This window comes from Chionomys nivalis, chromosome 4, assembly GCF_950005125.1.
Source record: "Chionomys nivalis chromosome 4, mChiNiv1.1, whole genome shotgun sequence".
Classification (NCBI taxonomy): Eukaryota; Metazoa; Chordata; class Mammalia; order Rodentia; family Cricetidae; genus Chionomys; species Chionomys nivalis.
Genome location: NC_080089.1, coordinates 49,772,772 through 49,794,774, shown reverse-complemented (window position 1 = coordinate 49,794,774; position 22,003 = coordinate 49,772,772). Strand labels below are relative to the sequence as shown.

The 22,003-nt window shown below is 46.6% G+C and overlaps 1 protein-coding gene across 5 annotated transcripts in view; it reads left to right on the top strand.

Moving 5' to 3' along the window:
- The window catches only part of Dixdc1 (DIX domain containing 1), an 86,963-nt gene that overhangs the window by 11,007 nt on the left and 53,953 nt on the right, over nt 1–22,003 (top strand). For 2 of the 5 annotated variants that reach the window (XM_057767052.1, XM_057767050.1), the window contains exons 1-2: nt 581–1,009; nt 20,883–21,012. In XM_057767052.1, the coding sequence (XP_057623035.1) occupies nt 950–1,009; nt 20,883–21,012 (190 nt within the window). In that variant the 5' untranslated portion in view covers nt 581–949. Of the gene's footprint in view, nt 1–580; nt 1,010–20,882; nt 21,013–21,086; nt 21,142–22,003 lie in introns of those variants that run through there. The other 3 variants (XM_057767051.1, XM_057767054.1, XM_057767053.1) reach the window with 3 other exon arrangements.

Sequence of the window (22,003 nt, the reverse complement as noted above, 5' to 3'; positions counted from 1 at the left end):
TGTGCCAGAGAGGAGTGAGTTCTCCCTTTCCACCTTTAACATGGTGCCTGGATTGAACTCAGGTGTCAAGCTTCTGCCAGAGCCTTTATCCCCCAGCCACCTTGCCCACCTCCCCCCATAGCAGTGATTTTGAAGAGAGAAGAGTGGCAGGTGGTAAAGCCTTGGTCATCCTTGAATTATCTTTGATGTTCCTGCTGTGATGTTATGATTTGTTTGCTTATATCCTAATACTTAAACACACACACACCCACTCCTCTTTTTTTGTTTTGTTTCTTGTCCTCCTACTTCCTCTTCCTTTGGCTGCCTCACTCTCCAGTCCTCTGTGGAAAAAGGTCGCTGTTAGTCTGAAGAACTGGGTGGGGGAATCCTGTGACTCACTCCTTTTCACACCCACCTTGTGGTGTGGTGCTTGCAGCCTTAAGTGAGCAGAGTAAATACGTGTGTGTGTGTGTGTGTGTGTGTGTGAGGTCGCGTGCGAGCGCGTGTGCATGCGCACGCGCGGGGACGCCCGCCTCCAAACCTGCAGTGTAGTGACTATAAGCTCACGCTTCAAGCCCACTGTGTCAGCGCGTGTGAGTCTGTGTGCACGCGTGTGTGAGTGCTCGCTGCGCGCGCGCCAGTCCGGAGGAGCGTGTGTGCGCGCCCTCGGCTTCCCCGCACTCCCGGGAGGCCCGGAGCTGGCCGCTAGCGCCTCTTACCTCTCGGTGCCTGCCGTGCGCGCCCGTCTGTTTCTATAGGAACCAGCAGGGCGCCTGGCCCCTCCGGCTGCGGCCCGCGCGCGAGCATGCCCAGTGCAAGTCGCTAGTTTGGCTCGGGTCTCGGTTTCCAGTAAGTGGCATGCGGGACTCGGGAGAGATCCCAGGGAGCTAGCTGAGCTGATCGCCTTTGTGTGCAGAGGGAGGAGGAGGCGGCGGCGCGACCCCACCCGGGGAGCCCCACAGCAGGAACAATGCTAGCCTGTCTGACCCGCGGGAACTTACTGGATGTCCTGCAGGAGGGCTTCAATGAGGTAACTGCCCCGCTCCTCCCACCCTCAGCTCCCCGTCACCCCGTGCCTCCCGCCTAATCTTCGGAAGGGGATCCTGGGGGGCGGGCATCCTCCGGGGGAGCCCAGAGCACATCACACACGTCAGGGTTGGAGAGCCTGGTGGCAGAGCCAAGGTGGTGGGTGCGGTGCAGAAAGATGCTCGAACCTGAGGACATCAGAAGGGCGGTGGGCCTCTCTCTAAGCTGGATGGTGGCCTTCCTGAGCGCGGAGGTCTTTTAGGACCACGGACTTAGAAGGCGTCTCCTTGCAGGAAAGGTAGACCTCACGCCTCCCAGGGACTCTCCAGGGACATCCTTGAGGGAAGTCCTGAACGGGAGACAGCGGAGCTCTTTCTATTTCAGGAGCTAAGTGGATGAGTCAAGGGAGGGGTGTGGTGGTGTGGCATTGGTAGAAAGTTTGAGAGGGCAGGAGATTGCGGGTGGTCCACACGAGGGGCCCATTCCACGTGGGAATTCCCAGAGCCCCGCACGTTGTGTCCTCCACTGCCGAGGACAAGGTTCGCTAAGAGGAGCAACCTGGGTCGCAGGCCCAGTTTCAGGAGCCAATATGTGCTCCCTCCTGTGAGAACTGCTGAGGAGCCTCAATCTGACAGGAAAGGTGGGCTAGGCTTGTTTTCTCCTCACAAGTTTCTCTCAGAATTCTATTACCTCTGACATTTGCTTCTTTTGTGATCCAGGCAATTCTTGTTGGAGACCCTTGCCATTTGCCCTGGCTCCTCACTAATCCTTTTGGTTGCCTTACTCCAGCAGCCACGAAGGGATAGGCTATTGGCCATGGCTTCCTGCCCACTTTTCCCTCTGGCCACCTCTCCCTTCTCTATGGATTTCTCGGGTAGGAGAGCTTGGGCATGCTGTGTGGATGCTCTGCCACTGCCCTACTCCTCCACCCTTTAAGGCAGCCCTTGTGTTTTGAAAATCAGGTTTTAGCCAGATAACATATAAAATCATGTTTTTCCCAGGCACTGGTGACTGAACCTAGGCCTTGCATATGACTAGGGGCTCTACCACTGAGCTACACCCCAACTCAATTTTCTTCTTAAATATTAACATTACAGGCAAGACGGAAGAGTCTTTTGTGCCATTCCCTGCTTCCACCCCCTACCCAACCTTTCCCCTAAAGGCAACCAACCATTCTCATGAATTTCCATGTAGGATTTTTTTTTTCCTACAGCTGCACAACAGGCTCCCTCCTTGATCCCTGTTTCTAATTAAGAAGCCCTGCATTCTGACCTGTGTTAGAGCATTCCCCAGTTCTGGCCCCCGTGCCCCAGCCTTGTTCCTCACAGAGAGAGAGAAAAAAAAAAATCCAACGGAAATGTTCTGCCAGTATGACCAACTGTGCTGGAATTTTCCTTTGGCTGAGGGGTGTCACAACCTTCATTGACGGGCAGAGCCTGTGTCCTGCCTGCAGGACTGGTCTTCTCATCTTCACATCACTCCCGACTGAACACAGTAAGAGACTGGTTAACAAAGAGCCTCAGACCCCGGGCTGAAACAGAGAGAGCCAGGAATCACACCTCGTTAAGGGCCTCCTGTGTTCTCCTTCATCTCTTCTCACTCTCTGCCCCTGGGCCTTCTCTGGTCCTTAACTGTGTCAGTCCAACCCGTTCACCAATTGTGGCAAAAGCCCCTGGCTCCTCTCATGGCCTCTCCCTTTTCTGTTTTAACCCAGCTCTCTGGTGTCAGGACCCATCTTCTGATTAGAAGGCAACTGGCACAGAGCCAAGTCTTAGCCTTTGCTTTCTGCTGGGTTTTTTCATTTCTAAATCTTTATCTGAAGACCCTTGTGAAACCGAAGCTGCATGGCTATTATTCCCATGCCTCTGTACATAAATATTGCCTAATACCCAGTTCTTTCAAAACAAGGGGAAAGGGGGGGTGAAATATTTTTTTTCCTGTAGTGGTAATGGAATATTCCTAAAAACAGCAGGCAGACAACTTTGCGATCAACTCTTCTGTTAAGAACAGTCCAGTAATGTGTCTTTGCGTCCTGTGATGTCTGAATTATCTACCCATCCCACAAACTGCTCTCTCTGCAGGCTCGTGTGCTCCTTAGTAGTAGAATCCTTAGTAGATTTGAAAACTAAAATAGCACTTTGATTTTATACCTCTTAGTAATATAAATATTAACGTTAGATTTAGTTAACATAATCTTTCACATACGTAACAGCATTTTCTTCATCCCTCCCCATATACTGTCACATAATATGCTACGGAATAACAGAATTAGTGAAGTAATTGGCATGGTTGGTGGGAGCCCTGTTTGATCTATTGCAGGCTCAAGGTTGCTTAATAGGCCCAGTAATATTCAGTCTCTTTTGTTAGAATCCTATGATAAGACTATAAAAGGGGACTTAAAAGATAGTGTCAGAATACACTTGATTCCTCTGAGAAATTATTTCTACTGAGGCTAAGAATACCACACATTCAGCCACCTCTTGGGAATAATCTAAGTATATCTGAAGCTATCCTTCATCACCCTGATGGTTTATTATAGGTCTGTGTGGTTAGGGCTGCAACCTCATTCTTCCTGGCAGAGAGAACTCCCACAGGAGACAGGGAGATGGCCTTAATTGGTTAATTATAAAGAAAGCCAGCAGCAAAGAGAAACCCTGCCCTTTGAATCAAGGCTTCCCTCTAGTTATTGCTGGTCTCTCCTCAGTCCGAATGCCACCAAATAGAACTGTGGATGACAGAATCTTCTTTCCTCACATTGCCCACCTAGAGGCCTGGCCTCAGCTTACCTGGCAAAGACGTCACAGAACTGATTCATGCCAGTGATGCTAAAGCAGTCTCTTGTATTGACGTGGTTAATTTTTACTGTGAGTTATCCATGGATTTTAGCTACTGTCATTAGTAACCCACCTTGGCTAGAATGGGTTTTCTCTAATTCTTTACTTCCTTACTTTGCATTTGTTTCAAAGCTATTTGTGTGGTGGGTGTGTGTGGCGTATACGTGCACAACCCTGAAATTGACGCCAAGTGTCTTCCTCTGTTATTCTCCCCTTGCTTTTTGAGGCAGGGCCTCTCACCCAACCTGGAGCTCACTGATTCCACTAGCCAGCCTGGCCAGCAAGCTCTGGGGATCCACCTGTCTCTGCCTCCCCAGTGCTGCTGGGCCTGACGTTTTATGTAGGTGCTGGGTATTGGGTCTTCGTGTTTACATAGCAAGCACTTCACCGACTGACCCATCTCCCGCCTGTTCTTTCTGACACAGGGTCTCATGTGACCCGGGCTGGCCCTGAACATTGTAGGTAAAAGATGATGTTGAATTCCTCATCATCCTGTCTCCATTTCCCCAGGGCTGGAGTTGCAGGCATGTCCCTCAACACCTAGTTCAAGCTACATGGTATTGGTTGTTATACTAACATTGTCTTTGGCAATATGAATTCTGCCAGTGTTTCTCCTGGGGGACAAACTTCTTTTTAAAAACTTTGGTGTTTTTTTATTTGGAGATTTTAATAGATCTACATTTATAATATGGTTTGACCAGTAACCATTTGTTTATTTGCTCATTGAATGAGAGGACTATATATACAGCTGTTGAGAAGTGTATAGGGAGAGACACAACCCCAATAGGATGCTTAATGCCATAAGTACCACAAAAGAGTAATGTTTATGGGAGATTGGAGAAACACTTTCTAATTAATAAAACCATGAAACGAAGCAAATACTTATCCACCTTCGTGTTCACTGAGGTCAGGTCCCCACCACCACCACCGCCACCACCACCACCGCCGCTTAGCTGGCATACGTGTGCAGGCAATCACTCACCAAACGCTCAGTGAATTGCTGTGTTTACCAGGCACTGTGCCAGGCTCTGGAAATAGAAACCAAATAACAGAATCTGTTTCCTAATGGAGTTCACAGGCCAACGAAGATAAAGAAAGTATCATACTTGGGAACTTTGTGGTAGTGCAGACATGTTGCTAGTGGAAAAGAGGGACCTTCTGCCTAGTCTTGCTGGGAATGGCTAAGAGGCTGAAAGTGAAGCCTGTGTCTGGCCGTGTGAACTGGCAGATTTTTCCCTGCCTGTTTTTCTCCGAGTAGAAAAGACATATTAGACATATTGTAAAGCCACGTTAAGATCATACATGCTTGTCTGAGGGAAGTAGCGTATTGCTGGAGTCCCAGCCGCTCGGCAGGTGGAGGCAGGAGGGTGGCTTAGTCCCCGTGTTGGCATATTTAGATCATCATGGGCAGCATAATGAGTCCTTATCTGGAAAAAAAGGTGGGGTCATGAGGGTGGAAAGATGACTCGGGGAGTAGAGGCATTTGCCACCAAGCCTGGTGACCTGAGTTTGGAATCTAGAACCTACTCGGAGGAAGGGTAGAACTGAGTCCTGCAAGCCATCCTCTGATCTCCACACACACACCTTGGCAGGTGCCCACCCCTAATAAGTAAATGGATAAATAAATAGATAAATAAATGTTTTGTTTTTTAAAAGGAAGGCTGGGGGCAGGGAATTTATCTGCTTGGTAGTCCCTGAGAGCAGAGTGTGAGCCTTCGTCTGGCCGCATCCTGTCATATTGAGTAAGGAGAAGAACTGACAGGCAGAGGAGCTGCTGGGAGCATCCCCTTTAGTGCCTCCTGCTTTCCGTGAAGCAGAGCTGCAGCAGCGGGCCTAACAGAGGCTCTATGGCACTCTCACATGAATTCCCCAGCGCTCCGCTGTAGAATGAAAGGCCCGTTAAGTTTTAAGGTAATGAAGCGCTCCTCCTCTCAGCCTGATTTTTTTCTGTATGCTGACTTCCTCACTCCCCACCCAGCCTCACTGGCTTTGTTCCCACCGGTGCCAATGCCAGCTCCACAGATGCTCCCTGGCTGAAAGCTACTGGGCAGCTGTTTGTTCCCCATGCTGAGTGATGGACAGACCAGGCGTGTGCAGCAGTAATAGGGCACGGTTTGCCAGGTGCCACTCCCCGCCCCCAGGTGGTTTAGAGAGTTTGAACATGAATAATACTTCATCTGCCTTGATGGGCTTTGTCCTGGCTGTAGGAACCAAAGGCTCAAACCCATGCTTCTCTGAATGAATTTCCATATTGGTTCCTAAGCTAATCCCCACTGAAGTGGTCATACCTGTAGCCTTCACTGGCCACATTTAGTAAAGGGGTGAATCTGGTATCAGAAGCTCTGATGGTGGGCCAGATATTCTGTTTCTAAACTAAGAGACACCCTAGACTATAGATTGATTGATTAGATTATAGATTGACTAAAGATTCATTCTCATGCGTTTATTGAGCACTAACCTTGTAACATGTATTCATGAAGGAACAGAGACTGTTTAGAGTGCTTATACGTATTAGAAATTTTATAACATTATGGTAAGTTTATGAAATGGTATCATTCTGAAAAACCTTAGCTCTTTTCCTTTTTCTATATGATCTTTTGTGCATAAAGCCTAATATTGATATAAACATTCTTGTCCATTTATATTCTTGAGTAAGAAGAAATTTTAATGATACTTTTATGTTAACCCAACTGACCACCAAGTACAATAAACAAAGTACACTGCATCAGTAAAGGGTCAAAAGATTTAATAGAAAAGAGCTTGGCGGTGGTGGCATACGCTTTTAATCCCAGCGCTTGGGAGGCAGAGGCAGGTCAATCTCTGAGTTTGAGGCCAGCTTGGTCTACAGGCTGAGTTCCAGGACTGCCAGAGCTATATAGAGAAACCCTGTCTTGAAAAAACAATACAAAACAAAAAGGAATTAATAGAAAAGAAATACAATATTGTGGAGGTTTTTTTTCCCCTGTTGGCAGAATATAACCCCGTCATAACTAACCTGGACTTTTATGTCTGAGGAACTGCTTTTTCACCCTCTGCTGCTGGAACGTCTGAGTTCTAAACAGGTCTCCCTGTTAAGCTAATTTTCTTTCTGGCCATTCGGTCTCCTGCACTTTCTCTAGCACTTGCTGCTCTCCCGGTTGGCCAGCAGGGAGCCACAGAGCCAAAGCCCTTGGATATTTCTACACTATCCCTGGTGAAAATTACAACCTGTTTTTGCAGCTTTACCCAAACAAATCCTCTGCAGAAACAGTCTTTGATCTCCATTGCTGAGGGGCAGGGAGCAGAGGCTAAGGTTATGAAGTTGTTGGGAGGAAAGGGCAGGTCCCAAAGACAAACAGAAGGAAAGTTACGGCAGCAGCAGGAAGGCTTTCAAGGCCAAGAGTCCCTTCCCAGACAGAGAATGTGATTAGAACTGTCTACACTGAGAGTTTGAACCCAGATGTAAGGTACACGGAGTGATTTGGAGGAAGCCCATGAAAGCGGTCACCTATGAGCCTTGTCAGACTCAAAGCCTGCTTAGATAGCTAGACCTCTGCTGCTTCTATTTCTCCTTCCTCGGAGGCCTGACTCAGAGCTATCATAAAATCTCTGCCTTTCTAGAATTATCCACTGACATCTTTTAAAAACCATTTATTTTTTACATTTATGGATGTTTTGTCTCTCTCTATATATTATACGCTGGTGCACTCGTAAGTGCCTGGTGCCTGTGGGGACCAGAAGTGAGCACCAGATCCCCTGGAACTGGAGTTATAGCGTGTTGTGAGCTGACACATTGGTTCTGGAGACCAAATCAGGGTCCTCTGCAAGAAGCAGCAAGTGCCCTTAAGCTGTGTGCCATATCTCTAGCCCGGGACACTGGCATCTTTATAGCTTCCCCAGAACAACTTAAAGGTGAAAGTCAAGACAAAGTCGACAGGTTCTGTATCATCATGGACACAGTATATACCAACTGTCTGCCTTGCTCCTTTTTCTTTGTGAAAATCCGGCTGCAAGTGCCAAAACCCAACTTGAACAAGAAGAAATCGGAAGTGGAGTTTAGTGACTCATGGACTCTTAGGAAAATCTGAAAAACTAAACCACAGAAAAGGCAGAGCCACAGCAGCGTTTCAGACTTAGCGAAAAGCAAGAGCTCCAGCTCTGGCAGCAAGGCTCCCCAGCTCTCTGCCCCCCTTCCCAGGGATGTCTTCATTCCGTCTTCTACAGACAGCTTGTCATGAGTAAACGGGCAGCCTGGTTTATCACAACGTCTAAGTGTGGTTTGTGTGGGTGCAGGTGCATGTGTGCATACGTGCTCACATGTGTGAGCAGGTTACTCCTCACGTGCCTTCTGCCTTTTGTTTAAAATAAGTTCACTTATTGGCCTGAGACTTTGCCAAGGAGCCTAGAGTAGGTGGCCAGGGAGCTTCTAGGGGTCTGCCTGTCTCCATCTCATCTTAACACCTCTGGGATCACAAGTACAGGCCACCATGCCCCAGCTCCAGGAGATCTGACACCCTCTTTTGGACTCTGGGGCACTTGCTCTCTATCTGTCTGTCTGTCTGTCTATGTGTTTCTCTCTGTCTTTCTGTATCTCTGTCTATCTTTCTCTCTTGTGCAGACACACACATACACACAACTGAAATGAATTTTTTATTTTTAGTTCTTTTAGGAGCCAGGTGCAAGGAGGAGTAGGGAAATTGGAGGGGAGGTTTAGCAGGGAAGAAATAGGGCATGAGTGCTTTAGGCTCCGAGACCACCCCCAACCCCAGTCCTATCCAGAGAAGACCTATTTAAAAAAAATGGGGGGTTGGAGATATGACTCAGTAGTTAAGAGCACTGGCTGCTCTTCTAGAGAACCCAGGTTTGATTCCCAGCTCCCACATGGTGGCTCACAACCATCTTTAATTCCAGTTCCAGGGGATCCAGTAGCTGCTTCTGGCCTCTACAGGTGCCAGACACAGATGTGATGGGCAGATACACATGCAGGCAAAACACCCATACACATAAAAAACTCAGCTTAGCTAACTAAAACTCTGGGCCTATGAGATGGCCCACCACCAAGTCTGATGACCAAGTTTGATCCCTACGAGCCTCATGGTAGAAGGAGAAAACCTACTCCCCCGGGTTGTCCTCTGACCTCCACATGCATGTTATAATATGTTCACATACCCTAACCTTCCTAGATATACACTCAGACACACAAATAAATAGATGAAGGTAATACAAATATTTTTAAAAGACATTTGGCTTTGGGGAACTGAGGATATAGCTCAAGTAGAGTGCTCGTTGAGTATGTTGTGACCTAAGATTTAATACCTAGCAATGCAAAACAGATATCTAGCTTTATATAAGTTACAATTTAAAGAGTACTATAATACAAAAAGGTGGGAGGTGGAAATAAAACACTGGTGGCTCTTAGGAGAGCGGCAGCCTCTTGCTTTAAAAAGTATGCAGTGTTTCATCTGCTGTGGAGGAAGATGCCCTGATCTGTTATTGTTAAAGCCAAGCAGCTGAGCCAGGCAGGGCTGGGCCCACACCACAGCCTCTTCTAAGGTAAGCATCTGACGTCCGTCCGTCCGAGGGGAAGTGGGTGGTGCTCCTCACAAGAATGACTTTGTCCTTTAAACCAGGCTTCTCAGAGCCGGCAGCAGGCATTCCTAGCAAAGGAGCGGGGTCCTTCCTGCCCCTTAAGTGAGAGTGCAGATCTCTCCAGGCCACAGGGACACTAGACCCCCAGTTAAGAAGCTGGAACCCCCACCCCCGCCCAAGTTAGACAGAAAAGTGTGGAGCTGAGTCCTGGAGAAGAGCAATCTAACCCCTCACCTCGGGTAAGAATTTCCCCATGCAATGAAGCTCTGAACACTCTCGCTAGATTCCATTTGGCTGACTTCCGCCACTGTGAGTGGTGATAGATGCCCCAAATGCCAGCTAGTCATTCAAAAAATAGTCGATTTAACTTAAGACTTACCAGTTTTTCTTTTCTTTTCTTTCTTTTTTTTTTTTAAAAAAATATATGAATCTGGGCATAACAAAGTAGCCGCAGCATTTTAATGTCTTCTAAGCTCATGAGAGGACGTCTGGCTCCGTCATAATGACGACTTAGTTACCGCACGCCTCTTGTGCTGCAATTAACACCTCTGGGCCACTTGATCAAGGTCACATCTGGAACTTTTCCCACCATGTCACTCACACCTTTAAAAACATCTTTTTAGAGAAGAAGGGTCATTCTGTCACCCAGGATGTCTTCAAGTTCACTGTATTGCCCAGGCTAGTCTTAAACTCACAGCAGTCCTCCTGCCTCAGCCTTCTGAGTGCTGTGGTTACAGGTGTGTATTCCCATGTCTGACTCTACACCTGATGTCTTGAACCCTGGCACTGCTCAAACCCAGTTTTCACTATTAATTTCATTAAACTTAGTATTTTGGTTCCATTAACCTCTCCTTTCCCCTGTGTTTTTCATCCTCCCGTCTTATCCACTGGTTTCATCTTTTCTTCCTGTCCCCGACTCTGGACCAGTGACTTCCATCCTCCCTCCCTTTGCCATGGTGATCCTGAGTCTCTGACCCCCTCCAGCTGTCCGGGAGCCTGTGCTTGGTTCCTCCTCGAATGGTCCAAGCCTGCTGAGCCTCCCTAGAGTCAATGGCGTCACCTCTCCAGGTGACTCACTCCTAGCATCGTGCTCTCCAGCCTGACTGAGCACCTGTTGCTGCAGAGTGTCTTTCGTGCTCCCACAGGGTCGGCTCCCAATCTCCCTCCCTTCATTTCCTCTTTCAGTTGATCCTCTTTCCAGGAATGACTGACTTGGGGTAAAGGGGACTTGGACCAACCTATCAGCTTTCTGCTTGCCACCCCCACTCTTCTCCCATGACTCCTCACTCTGGATGGAGGAAGTAGCTTTTCCTCCCTTCCCAGCCTTGCTGCATCAAGTGTCTCCTTCTTTTGGTCATTTCCCTTTCACTGACCCCTTCCCCCGACCTGAAAATAGTCTCATCCTAAAAGCCACTCCTTCCCTGTGCTATTTTCCTCTCTAGCTAGGACCCTCGCTCACTTCCTTCTTGTTTTTATTTTCCTGCCTCCTGGGGTCCTCTCAGTTCACTACCTCCCGACTGCAGCCTTGGCGCTTCTACAGGATTTGTTCCCCCTAAAGGTCACCAGACTCCTCTGTTACTATTACATCAGATGACCCTCCAGTTCCTCAGGCTGCTGCTGTCCTAGAGCCCCTCTTTGAATTCCTTGCCACAAATCGCTTCTGCCCTGATTCTTCCTAAGTCTCCTGGCATTTTTTTTTTGTTGTTGTTGCTCATCTCATCATTTCCCCCTTTACAGATGTGTGTGTGTGCATGTGTGTTTGTCACGACATATGTGTGGAAGCTAGAAGCTGATGTCAAGGGTCTTGATCACACACCACCCTGTGTACTGAGGCAGACCTTGAACTTCCCCTTCCTGGCTGGTCTGTCCAGCCAGCATACTCTTTGCAATCCTCGTTTCCACCTTCTCGTTGATCGCCATGCCCTCCTAGCTTTTATGTGGTTTCAGGGTTCTGAACTCCTTTCTTTACGCCTGTGTGTTAAGCAGAGACATTTCCCTAGCCTGACCCTTGCACCCCCTTAAAAAATCATTATGATAATGCGGTGTGCATGACATGCATGCCACTCACATGTGGTGGTCAGCGGACAACTTTGTGAAGTCCATTCTTTCTTTTCACCTTTATGTGGTATCTGGGGACTTAGTTCAGTTCAGCAAGTGCCTTTACCTGTTGAGCTAAGTTCATCTTACTGGCCCACCGCTTGTTGATAAGTCTCCGGTTTCTTTGTTATAGGAGAATTATTTCTAATTCCAAATTAATTAATTAATTATTTCTAAATACCAAATATTCTTTGGAGTAAGATGGAATGGTTTGACTACGTATTAGAAGTGTGACTTGGGCATGTTTTCCCATATAAAAATGGCATAAATTACAATGATTTTAACGACTGGGTCCTATCTTAGTTTGCTCTCTATTGCTGTAATAAAACACCATTACTAAAAGCAGTGTTGAGGAGGAAAGGGTTTGTTTGGCTTATACTTACACATCAAAGTAATCAACATGGGACATAGGGGCAGGAACTGAAGCAGAGGTCATGGGAGAACACTGCTTACTAGCGTGCTCCTCATGGCTTGCTCAGCCTGCTTCCTTATACCACCAGGACCACCTTCCTGGGGCAGCTCCACCCCCAGAGGCCTGGGCCCTCTTACACCAGTCAGTAATCGAGAAAGCACTGTGCAGCTTTGCCTATGGACAGTGTGCTGGAGATATTTTCTCAATCGAGGGACTCCTCCCAGATATCAAGTTGATAAAAGACTAGCCAGCCAGGTCTGATGGCTGAATGAGGTAATGCATGCATTCTCTCTCTCTCTCTCTCTCTCTCTCTCTCTCTCTCTCTCTCTCTCTCTCTCTCTGTGTGTGTGTGTGTGTGTGTGTGTGTCAGTGGCTAACTAGAATAGGCATTGAGTGCATTTGAGTTTTCTTCTTTCCCTCTCATGCCCTCCTCAAACCTTTTATACCAAATAACTTCTTATAGTTTGTCTCGCTTTCTGGAATGCTTTGAAGGCAGGATGTGGAATAAGCACTGTACGCAGATCTTTGTTCTGCTATGGCCCAGCCCTGTGACCGTAGCTGTGCTGCTACACATGACCTCGGTTTTCACACATATCAAATATGAAGAATCGATCCCAGAGGGTTCAGGGTGTGCGAGCGAGGTGGTCAGTACGTGAAAATATGTGGTCAAGTACTTAGCACAGTACCTGTGCCTGTAGGAAGTGCTCAGTGGAAGTCAGTCATTTGCACAGTTCTTGCTTGATTTGCAAACACACACACACACACAATCACACACACACTTTATCTTAATTTTATATACACTGGTATTTGTGCCTTTGTGCATATCTGTGTGAAGGTGTCAGATTCCTTGGAACTGGAGTCACAGATGGTTGTGAGCTGCCATGTGGGTGCTGGGAATTGAACCCAGGTCCTCTGGAAGAGCAGCCACTGCTCTCAACTGCTGAGCCATCCCTCCAGCCTCACAGGAATACTTCTCAATGTGTGTCTTCAGTCCAAGCCCCATGCCTTGTACTCTGAATCTGTATTTTGTCAGCTGCCTGGGAAACAGCCCCACCCTGGTGTTCTACAAATAGTTCAGACTGTGCCCAGAACTGAATTGTTTGCTTTGCCCAGTTCTCCAGGTCCCCTTTATCCCCACAGCACTGCCAGCCAGCTAGTCCTCAGCATTGCTTCTGGTCCTTTCCCTCAGTGCCACTTCCTGTCACACCTTTGATTCGTTTCTGGAGTGTCATCTTCTACCTGGTAATGCTTTCACTTAGGGTCTCTTCATCACTTGGCCTCTTCATTGCCTTCTTTGACAATGAATGTTCCTTATTAAAATTGATAATTGCAAAGATTGGTGAACCATTAATTAACATAATAAAGAAGAAAGGGGGAGAAGACAGAAATATATAAAATTAGAAATGGACATGGAAAAATAGCCATTGAAACAGGAAAAAAAATCACAAAAGAGTTTATAGATCTCTGTATAGATATGTGGCCATTCTTAGGAAATTAGACAGAAATAGAAGTTCCCATGGAGAAATAAATAGACAAGACTAGTTAAGAAAGCAGCAAGATCATTTTCAAGGAAAGAGGATTGGCCCTGGAAGATATTAACATATATTTCATGGGGATGGGAATATAGTCACTTGTAGAGTACTTGCCTGGCATGTGTGATGCCCAGGGTTCGACCCTCACCACCCTCGTGAGGATCATGGTCTAACCTGGTCATGGTTACCCTTGGCTACTTAGTGAATTGGAGGTCAGATTGGGACACACAAGCCAGCTGTCCCTCCACGAGCACCTGGGAGGCTGTCACAGAAGGATCACGAGTTTGAGGCTGCTCTGGGCCACAAAGTGAGGCTTTGTCTTGGTGAACAGACTCTGAGTAACACATTTGGTGCTAGTGCATGGGTAGACATAGACGAGTGAGGCAGAATAGAAAGCCCAGAAATAGGCCCAGGAATTTACGGAAATTTAGAATGTGATAAAGTAGTGTCTCAAATCATTGGAAGAGAGGGCTGTGTTTGTATAAATGGTGCTGGAACAAGTGGCTAACCGTTTGGGAAAGGATAAATGAGAGCTGAATTTCATATCATACAAGAACTCCAACTGGATATAAGATCTAAAAGTGAAAATGAAAGCATACAAGGAATTTTTCTTTTACCTCGTAATTTGGCTTTCTAACTATGTTTCAAAATTTAGGGGCTTAACAAAAATGAAAAACAAAACCTCATAACACTCCACCGTAAATAAAGTGATTACTCATGAACTGGACAGAATGCATGACATAACCCAAAATAGGATCTGACGTTCTTAATATATGAAGAATGCCTGCCTGGGGCATTCAAATTCATTTCTCTCCTTTTCCTGATCTGCCAGGGTGTAAGGAGTCTAGCCACGTTGTCCCAGCTCCAGGGATCCTGCCATACTTTCTCTGATGGAGATCTTTGATGTGTCTGTAGGTAGAATGCTTGCCTGGCGTGCGTGAAGCTCTGGGTTTGGTCTTCAGCACCACATACAACCAGGCATTGTAGCCTGCCTAGAATCCCAGCATTTGGGAGATAGAGACAGGTGTTCAGTTTTCCTTGACTACATAACGAGTTCAAGACTAGCCTTGGCCCCTTCATGAGACCCTATCTCAGAGAGAGAGGAGAGAAAGGAGAGGAGGGGAGGGGAGGGAAGGAGAGAAGAGGGAAGGGAAGGATCGAGGAGAGGAGAGGAGAGGGGAGGGGAGGGGAGGAGAGGAGAGGGAAGGGGAGGGGAGGAGAGGACAGGAGAGAAGAGAAGAAAGAAAAAATTAAAAGCCCCCAGAAAGGCATGATATCCTTGCCACAATCTGTAACTTGAATTTCATCGTCAGAAAACCAGGGGTAAAACTAAAGACCAGTGAGATGGCTCAGTGCTTGCCACCAATCCTGACAACTTTTTTGATCCCAGGACCCATGCAGCACCCTTTTAAAAAGTAAATTCAAAGGAAGTCTGTGGATTATGCAAATGGTAGTTTCCTGTTTTGCTTGCTATGCTGTGGTTCTCTCTGGTGACCTGGGTAATGAGTATAGATGAACTCTTTGTGTAGTTACCTTTTTAAAAAACAAAACAAAACAAAACCAGGATGTCATAATCCAGGCCAGCCTCAAACTTGCTGTGTAGCTTCTGATCCTCCCTGCCTGAAGGGGTTACAAGACACATCATCACCACGCCACTTTATGTAGTGCTGGTTATTGAACCCAGAGCCTTCTGCATGGCTAGCTGTCTACCTGTGGAACCATATCCCCAGCCCACATTTACCTTTTCATGAGCCAGAAATTATTTCACAGTGAAAAGTTATTAAGTTAAAAAAACTAATCCTGGGCTGGAGAGATGGCTCAGAGGTTAAGAGCATTGCCTGCTCTTCCAAAGGTCCTGAGTTCAATTCCCAGCAACCACATGGTGGCTCACAACCATCTGTAATGAGGTCTGGTGTCCTCTTCTGGCCAGCAGGCATACACACAGACAGAATATTGTATACATAATAAATAAATAAATATTTAAAAAAAAAAAAAAAAAAACTAATCCTTAGGGGTTTTGAATGACCCTGTCCATGTGAGCCAACAATGGAAACAAAAGGAAAAACAGAAGCAAGGAAAAAAAGCAGAGAAATAAGCGAGGGAGCTTCACACATCCTTTACCTCCAATGAACTGCAGCAGGCGGGGAGGGACAGGATTTCAGAGAGCTTTAGGCAAGGAGGATGATCCCGTAGGCTGAGGAGGTACTCTGGCTCTTCTTTGTCTTGCCATACATCTAGAGAGAGAACCCGTGGCTGAGCTGGTATTTTTCACACTCAGATGGGCATACAGACATCAGGGGATCCCGCTAAAACACAAGTTCTGATTTGGCAGAGCTGGGAGATGCTAAGAATAGTCTGCTTTCCCAGCAGATTCCCAAGTGATGCTGATATGGCTGGTCTGAACCACACTGAGCAATCGAGAGCCACTTAGTGTAGATGAGGGGTACACAAGGGACCCACGCGTCGTCTGTGGAGGGGTGCTTTAGACTAAAGAGCATCCTTTGAGGTTTACCGATTCCCTTACAGCTCAGAGATGCGTTAATTTAGGTGTGGAGAGAACTTTTGCCTTGGGTATTAAATTTAAATCCCATAATTCATGGTTCACTATCTGGGTGGCCTTGAACAGCTTCTTTCACCGTATTTTGAGTCTCAATTTTTTGTCTTTCTTGTAGTTAGAATATCCAAATCAATCAGATTAACAAGAGAAAAAAATGTGTTTAGCAAGACACCAGCATAGCTTTGGGCAGGATAGATGTTCTGAAACTTGATGGCTGTCACTGTTGCTGCTGTGAAACCCCACTTGCTGGAGGACCCAGCAGGGATTAATGTGTGTGAGAAGTAGTCAGGAGCCCCTCTGTTGTCGTGCCGTGCATCAAATAGAGAGGATCAGCGGTCAGTTTTGTATCCTAGACAGTTTGCTTCTTTGCAGCCTAGGCAAGGCTATGGTTACTTAAGAAGACTTTAGCTTGACCTACTGAAAAATCATGTCTCTGCCCAATGAACTTCTACAGTAGCTTAGGTGCAGGGCTGATAAAACGTGACAAATAATTCTCTCCTGGAAGCAAATATATGTTGAGCACTTTTCATCCTAAGAAGCAAATAGTTCTGAACTGTGCTGACTCCCTGCAGAGATCTTATTCCCGCCTTAGGTCTTCGGAGTTCACTGACCTCTTTGTCACCTTTGCTCATCAACCTCTTGAACTTCATGCTGGGCTAATGCCTGATGCCGTGTTCATCCCCTTGTAGCACTTGCCTCTTTCAGGTAGCAAGTTCGTGTGTGTGTGTATGTGTGCACATGTGTGTGGTGTGCATGTGTGGTGTGCGTGTATGTGCAGTGTGGTGTGAGTACGTGTGTGTATATCTGTGTAGTATGATGTGTGTGCGGTGTGGTGTGTGTGTGAGAGAGATGTGCGGGTGTATGGTGTGTGTGGTGTGCATGTGTGTGTGTGGTGTGTGCGTGTGTGTATGTGTGGTGTGGTGTGCACTTGTGTGTGGTATGGTGTGGGTGTGGTATGGAGGGATGTGTGGTGTGGTATGCATGTGTATGTGTGTGTGGTGTGGTGTGCAGGTGTGGTGTGGTGTGCATGTTTGTGTGTGTGGTGTGGTGTGTGTGTGTGCTGTGTGTGTGGTTTGTGTGTGGTGTACATGTGTGGTGTGGATGTGTATGATGTGCGTGTGGTATGCGGATGTGTGTGGTGTGGTGTGTGTGTGTGGTGTACATGTGTGGTGTACATATGTGATTTGCATGTGTGGTGTGGTGTGTGTGTGTGGTGTGTGTATGGTGTGCATGTGTGTGTGGTGTGTGTGCGCGCATGTGTGATGTGCATGTGTGGTGTGGTGTGTGTATGTATATATAGGCCAGAGACTGATATTGGGATGCCTTCCTCCAATACTCTCTGTTATTTTTTGAGACAAGCTCTCTCATTGGACCTGGAGTTTTGGTAAACTATCTGGCCAGTGACCTCCTATGACTTATCTGTCGCCTGTCTCCATGCCAGTGCTAGAGTTAGAGGTGTGCACCACCCACCATGCCCGGTTTTTTATGTGGGTGTTCAGGCTCCAAACTCAGAGCCTTAGACTTGCATTTATACTAGCAGTTGACCCCCTGCACACTGTGTGAAGGTGTGAGATCTTTGTAGTTCCATGGGTTGCGCTCAAATGATTGGTGAGCCAATTGAACGACACACAGAATCCTTCCTCACAGAGTCTGAGGAGTGTGAGAGGATTAGGGAAGGATTTCTGGAAAAAGAGACACTTGATTGAGACTTTACAAAGCATCGGCAGGCAGAGGGAGGTGCAGTGGCATGGGAGAAACCATGATGCACTTGAGGAGATGTGTGCAGTCTGGATAGACCGAGGCATGACAGGGACATGGAGGAGAAGGGGTGTCTGAGACATTGACACCATGACTTCTCACTCCCTCCCTGAAGAAGACATTAGGGCCCAGCGACGGTGGAAGATCACACAAATCATCACAGACTCCCATTGCACAGCCAAAGCCTCGAGTGAGGCAGAGCAGATAGGGCTTACTACAGGGCAGCTAAGAAATAGGATTTATCTTAAGGATAATGGAAGACCAATTAAGAACTTTAAGCAGGAATGCTTTGAGGGTGCATTAAAGGTGGCTGATATTATAGACAGGCAAGTTGAGCCGGTTGTGGGGGCACAGGCCCATAATTCCAGCACTTGGAAGGTAGAGGCAGGAGGATTTCTGAGAGTTCTTGGTCAGTCTCGTCCATGTAGCAAGTTCCACCCCAGCCAGGACTTCATCGTGAGACATGATTGTCTCAAAATATAAATTAGTTGAGAAAGATACAGGAAAAATGATTAGCAGTTTTGTGTGTTTTGAGACAGGAGCCCTTGTAGCCCAGGCTAGCCTCAAGCTGGCTCCATCTCCCCAAAGCTGGCATTACAGGTGTGTATCACCTCCCCCTACTAGGAGTTTTACCATCTCAGTGTTACTCTTAATGCCATCTCTGCTCAGAACTTGTTTCCCTAAGTCAGAGCACAGCACTCATTCCCGAGGTGCCCATTGCCCGGCTCCTCAGGCAGGACCTTGGATCATTGTATATCAGTGCGTTCTGGGGATGAGTGTCTCGCTCACGTTTTCTGCAGTGAGCTGGTTAGCAAGGCAATGTAATGCATAGGCAATGCTAACTGGGTTTTAGAACTGGACATGCTGTGTCCTAGTTCTGGGGACATTGGGGAAGTTATATCACTTCTCCAAACTTTATCCATAAAATGGAAATAATACTGGCTTTATGGGTGTGGTAGTTTGAATGTAATTGGCCACCATAAGCTCATAGGAAGTGGCACCATTACGAGGTGTGGCTTTGTTGGAGTGGGTATGGCCTTGTTGGAGGAAGTGTGTCACTGTGTAGGTGGGCTTTGAGGTTTCCTATGCTCAAGATATGCCCAGTGTCTCAGATCACTTCCTGTTGCCTGTGGGGATCAAGATGTAGCTCCTTCTCCACTCTCAGCTCCTCTCCAGCACTATGTCTGCCTGTACACCACCATGTCCTGCCATGATAATAATGGACTAAGTCTCTGAAACTGTAAGCCACTCAATTAAATGTTTTCCTTTGTAAGAGTTGCTGTGGTCATGGTGTCTCTTCACAGCAATAGAAACCCTAAGACACTGGTTGTTTGGGGTTTTGTTTATATATTATACATATATGTATATATATATTTATGTGTTTATATATAGTATTTTAATGTTAGATATAATATAGTATATTATATTATATTTTAATATATTATATATATTTGAGAATAAAATTAGATGATGCTGGTAACAATAATAATGACCACGATTGGCAAGATGGCTTGGTGTGCAAATCTGACATCCTAAGTTCAGTCCCCAAGACGGGCAAGATGGGAACCAACTCTTAATAGCTATCTTCTGACCTCCACGCTTGTACCATATAATGTGCATAAGCGCACATACAAAATAAATAAAATGTGAAAACAATCAACCTTTTGATAAGCATCAATTTTGTGTCAGACCCTGGGCCAGATACATTCATTGAGTCTTTAAACCAGAACACCAGAATCAGTAATTAAAATAGAATACCAAAAACAGGGCTGAAGATGTTACTCAAGGGGAGATCACTTGCTAGCACACACCAGTCCTTGGGTTCAATCGTTTGTACCACAAAAATAAGACAAACACCAGAAATGGTGTTTAGTTTGTGCAGGCTCTCAATAAATGTTAGCTCCCGCTTGCCAATTCCTGCTGGTCATTACAGGTCCTATAGCTTAAGTAGTTGATGGATTATCGCTTTAGCACTGCCTTCCAATGGCGATTTCCAAAAATCAGCAAAGAAACTAAGGCAGATTTCATCTGAGCCCAGGAAAGCAGCCAGTAAGTAATTTCCGGCTTCCTTTAGCAATTTTCAGCTTCCTTTCACCCAGGAAATGCTTGAAGACTTAGAAATCAACTGTACTTTAATCAAATTATGATTTGATATAATTAGCCCTTGAACTTAATTTTGAGGTTCAGGATCTTGGGCTGTTACAGAAACGAAACATCTGCCTTCCAGACTGTGATGTTGTTTGTGTGCTTTTGAGATAACAATGTCTATCTTCTGACTAGGTGGTGACAATAAGCATCAGAATACAAATTGTGCTTAAAAGGAACATGGAATGTGTAGGGTTGTGTGTGGGATGGAATGAGTTCCCTAAATGTCTCAACCTAGAAGCCTCCTCAGTTCCTGGCAGCACAGAGCCCCAACTTTCTGTGAAATAAAGGAAAATGCTTTTTAGTCCTCAGAATCACAGTCCACTTGGTGGCTTTCTTTTCCTTCCCCGCATCAGTCTTATGTAACCAGACCCTCTTTGACAATATAAAACACAGATTAAAACCAACTCTCTAGCAATCCTAGGATTATGGGCTCAGGAGGGTAAATCTTCCGTCGTCGAGTGTGAGATGACCGCACCCACATCTCATGCTAAGGAAAGCAACTGTGGGAAGCAGCGCTGTGCTTGGATCCTGGTTCGTGTCTGGTTCCACAAGATCAGTTCGTGGGAGCGTCACGGTCCATTGTGCATGAAGTACATGAGGAACTATAACCGCAAAGTGTGATGGGTTGCTGGCAGCCGTCATGGTACCTGAATACTGGCTGGCGCCCTGGACTCAGCCCTGATCCCTCTCAACAGAGCGTGGAAAGTAGGAGTGACCCCTGGAAGCGTGTGTCTCTTTATCTGTGGCTGCAGTGCTGAATCAGTCGGAGATTACTTTATCCCTAGGTGTTAGCTTAAAGCTAAAGATTTAAGAATGTGCTCTGGGCCTGATCAGGATGTCTTAAAACCCTTTTCTCCTTCCTGATATAGATTGCCCTCTGTCCCTCACCCTTTCATGCTGCCTTACAGGGACAGGCTAGGGGATAAGACTGATATGCTATCTTTCCCTTATCTCCGCCTTTTATTTTCCAGCAACAGCTGCAGGCCTATGTGGCCTGGGTGAATGCCCAGCTGAAGAAGAGGCCATCCGTGAAGCCTGTGCAGGACCTGCGACAGGATCTCCGAGATGGAGTGATCCTGGCCTATCTCATCGAGATTGTTGGTCAGTTGGCCTTGGACTCTGATGCTAGTGTAGACAAGACTCTGACTTCTTTCTCCTCCATGCTCCCTTCAAGCAGGTTGTTCGCATTCATGGCGATGGAGTTGGGAAGACCTAAAATATTTGCCCAAGGTTAATTCACATCCGGTCAATAAACACTGTGCTAGGCACTGTATTATATGAGGAGATGTTGGCCCTGCCAGTGCCCTCAGAAGCTGCCAGTCTAGTTGGAAAGACTGGAAAGTGAGATCCGTCTTATTACTATGTTAGTGTCCTGATGGGGGTGCATGCAGAGGAGGGTACATAGAAGAGACACCCTCCCTTAGTTCTAGGGGTTCAGGAATGGCAGAGCAGAAGAATCCGTGTCAAACAGAGGAGGAGGGCTTCCAGGCTTCCAGAAAGAACTGCAGTCTAAGTTAAAAGCACAGTGGGAGGCCTGGAGAGTTGGCTCAGTGGTCGAGTGTACAGGCTGCTCTTGCAGGGGACCTGGTTCGACTCCCGGCACCCGTGTGGCAGCTCATAACCATCTATAACTCCAGTGCCAGGGAAACCAACACCTTTTTTCCTGCACAAATATACATGCAGGCAAAACACTCATGCATGCACATACACACAAAGGAAAAACAAAACAAACAAAAAACAGAAAAGGGAGTAGCATTCAGGCGGCCAAAAGAGAAAATGTCACCAACAATAGGACTCTCTTCTGTGTGTGACACTCAGACCCATGTGTTTTCACAGAAGGGTTTTCCTCTTAACTTCAGGCCCTCTTCTTATTAGGGTCTTGTATGTCCAAAGTGTTTTCCATCACTCCGCTATGATTTCTCTCACTGACTGACAATTAGGTATTCCATAGACCGAGCTCTTGAAGAGAATGAAGCTCTATACTTTGCTCTTATGGGTCCACAAACCCCAGCCAAATGCATGTAATCAGTTCTCAAACATTTGTTACTGACCAATAGATATTGCTGGTGTCCTGGAGGTATGTGGTGTGGAA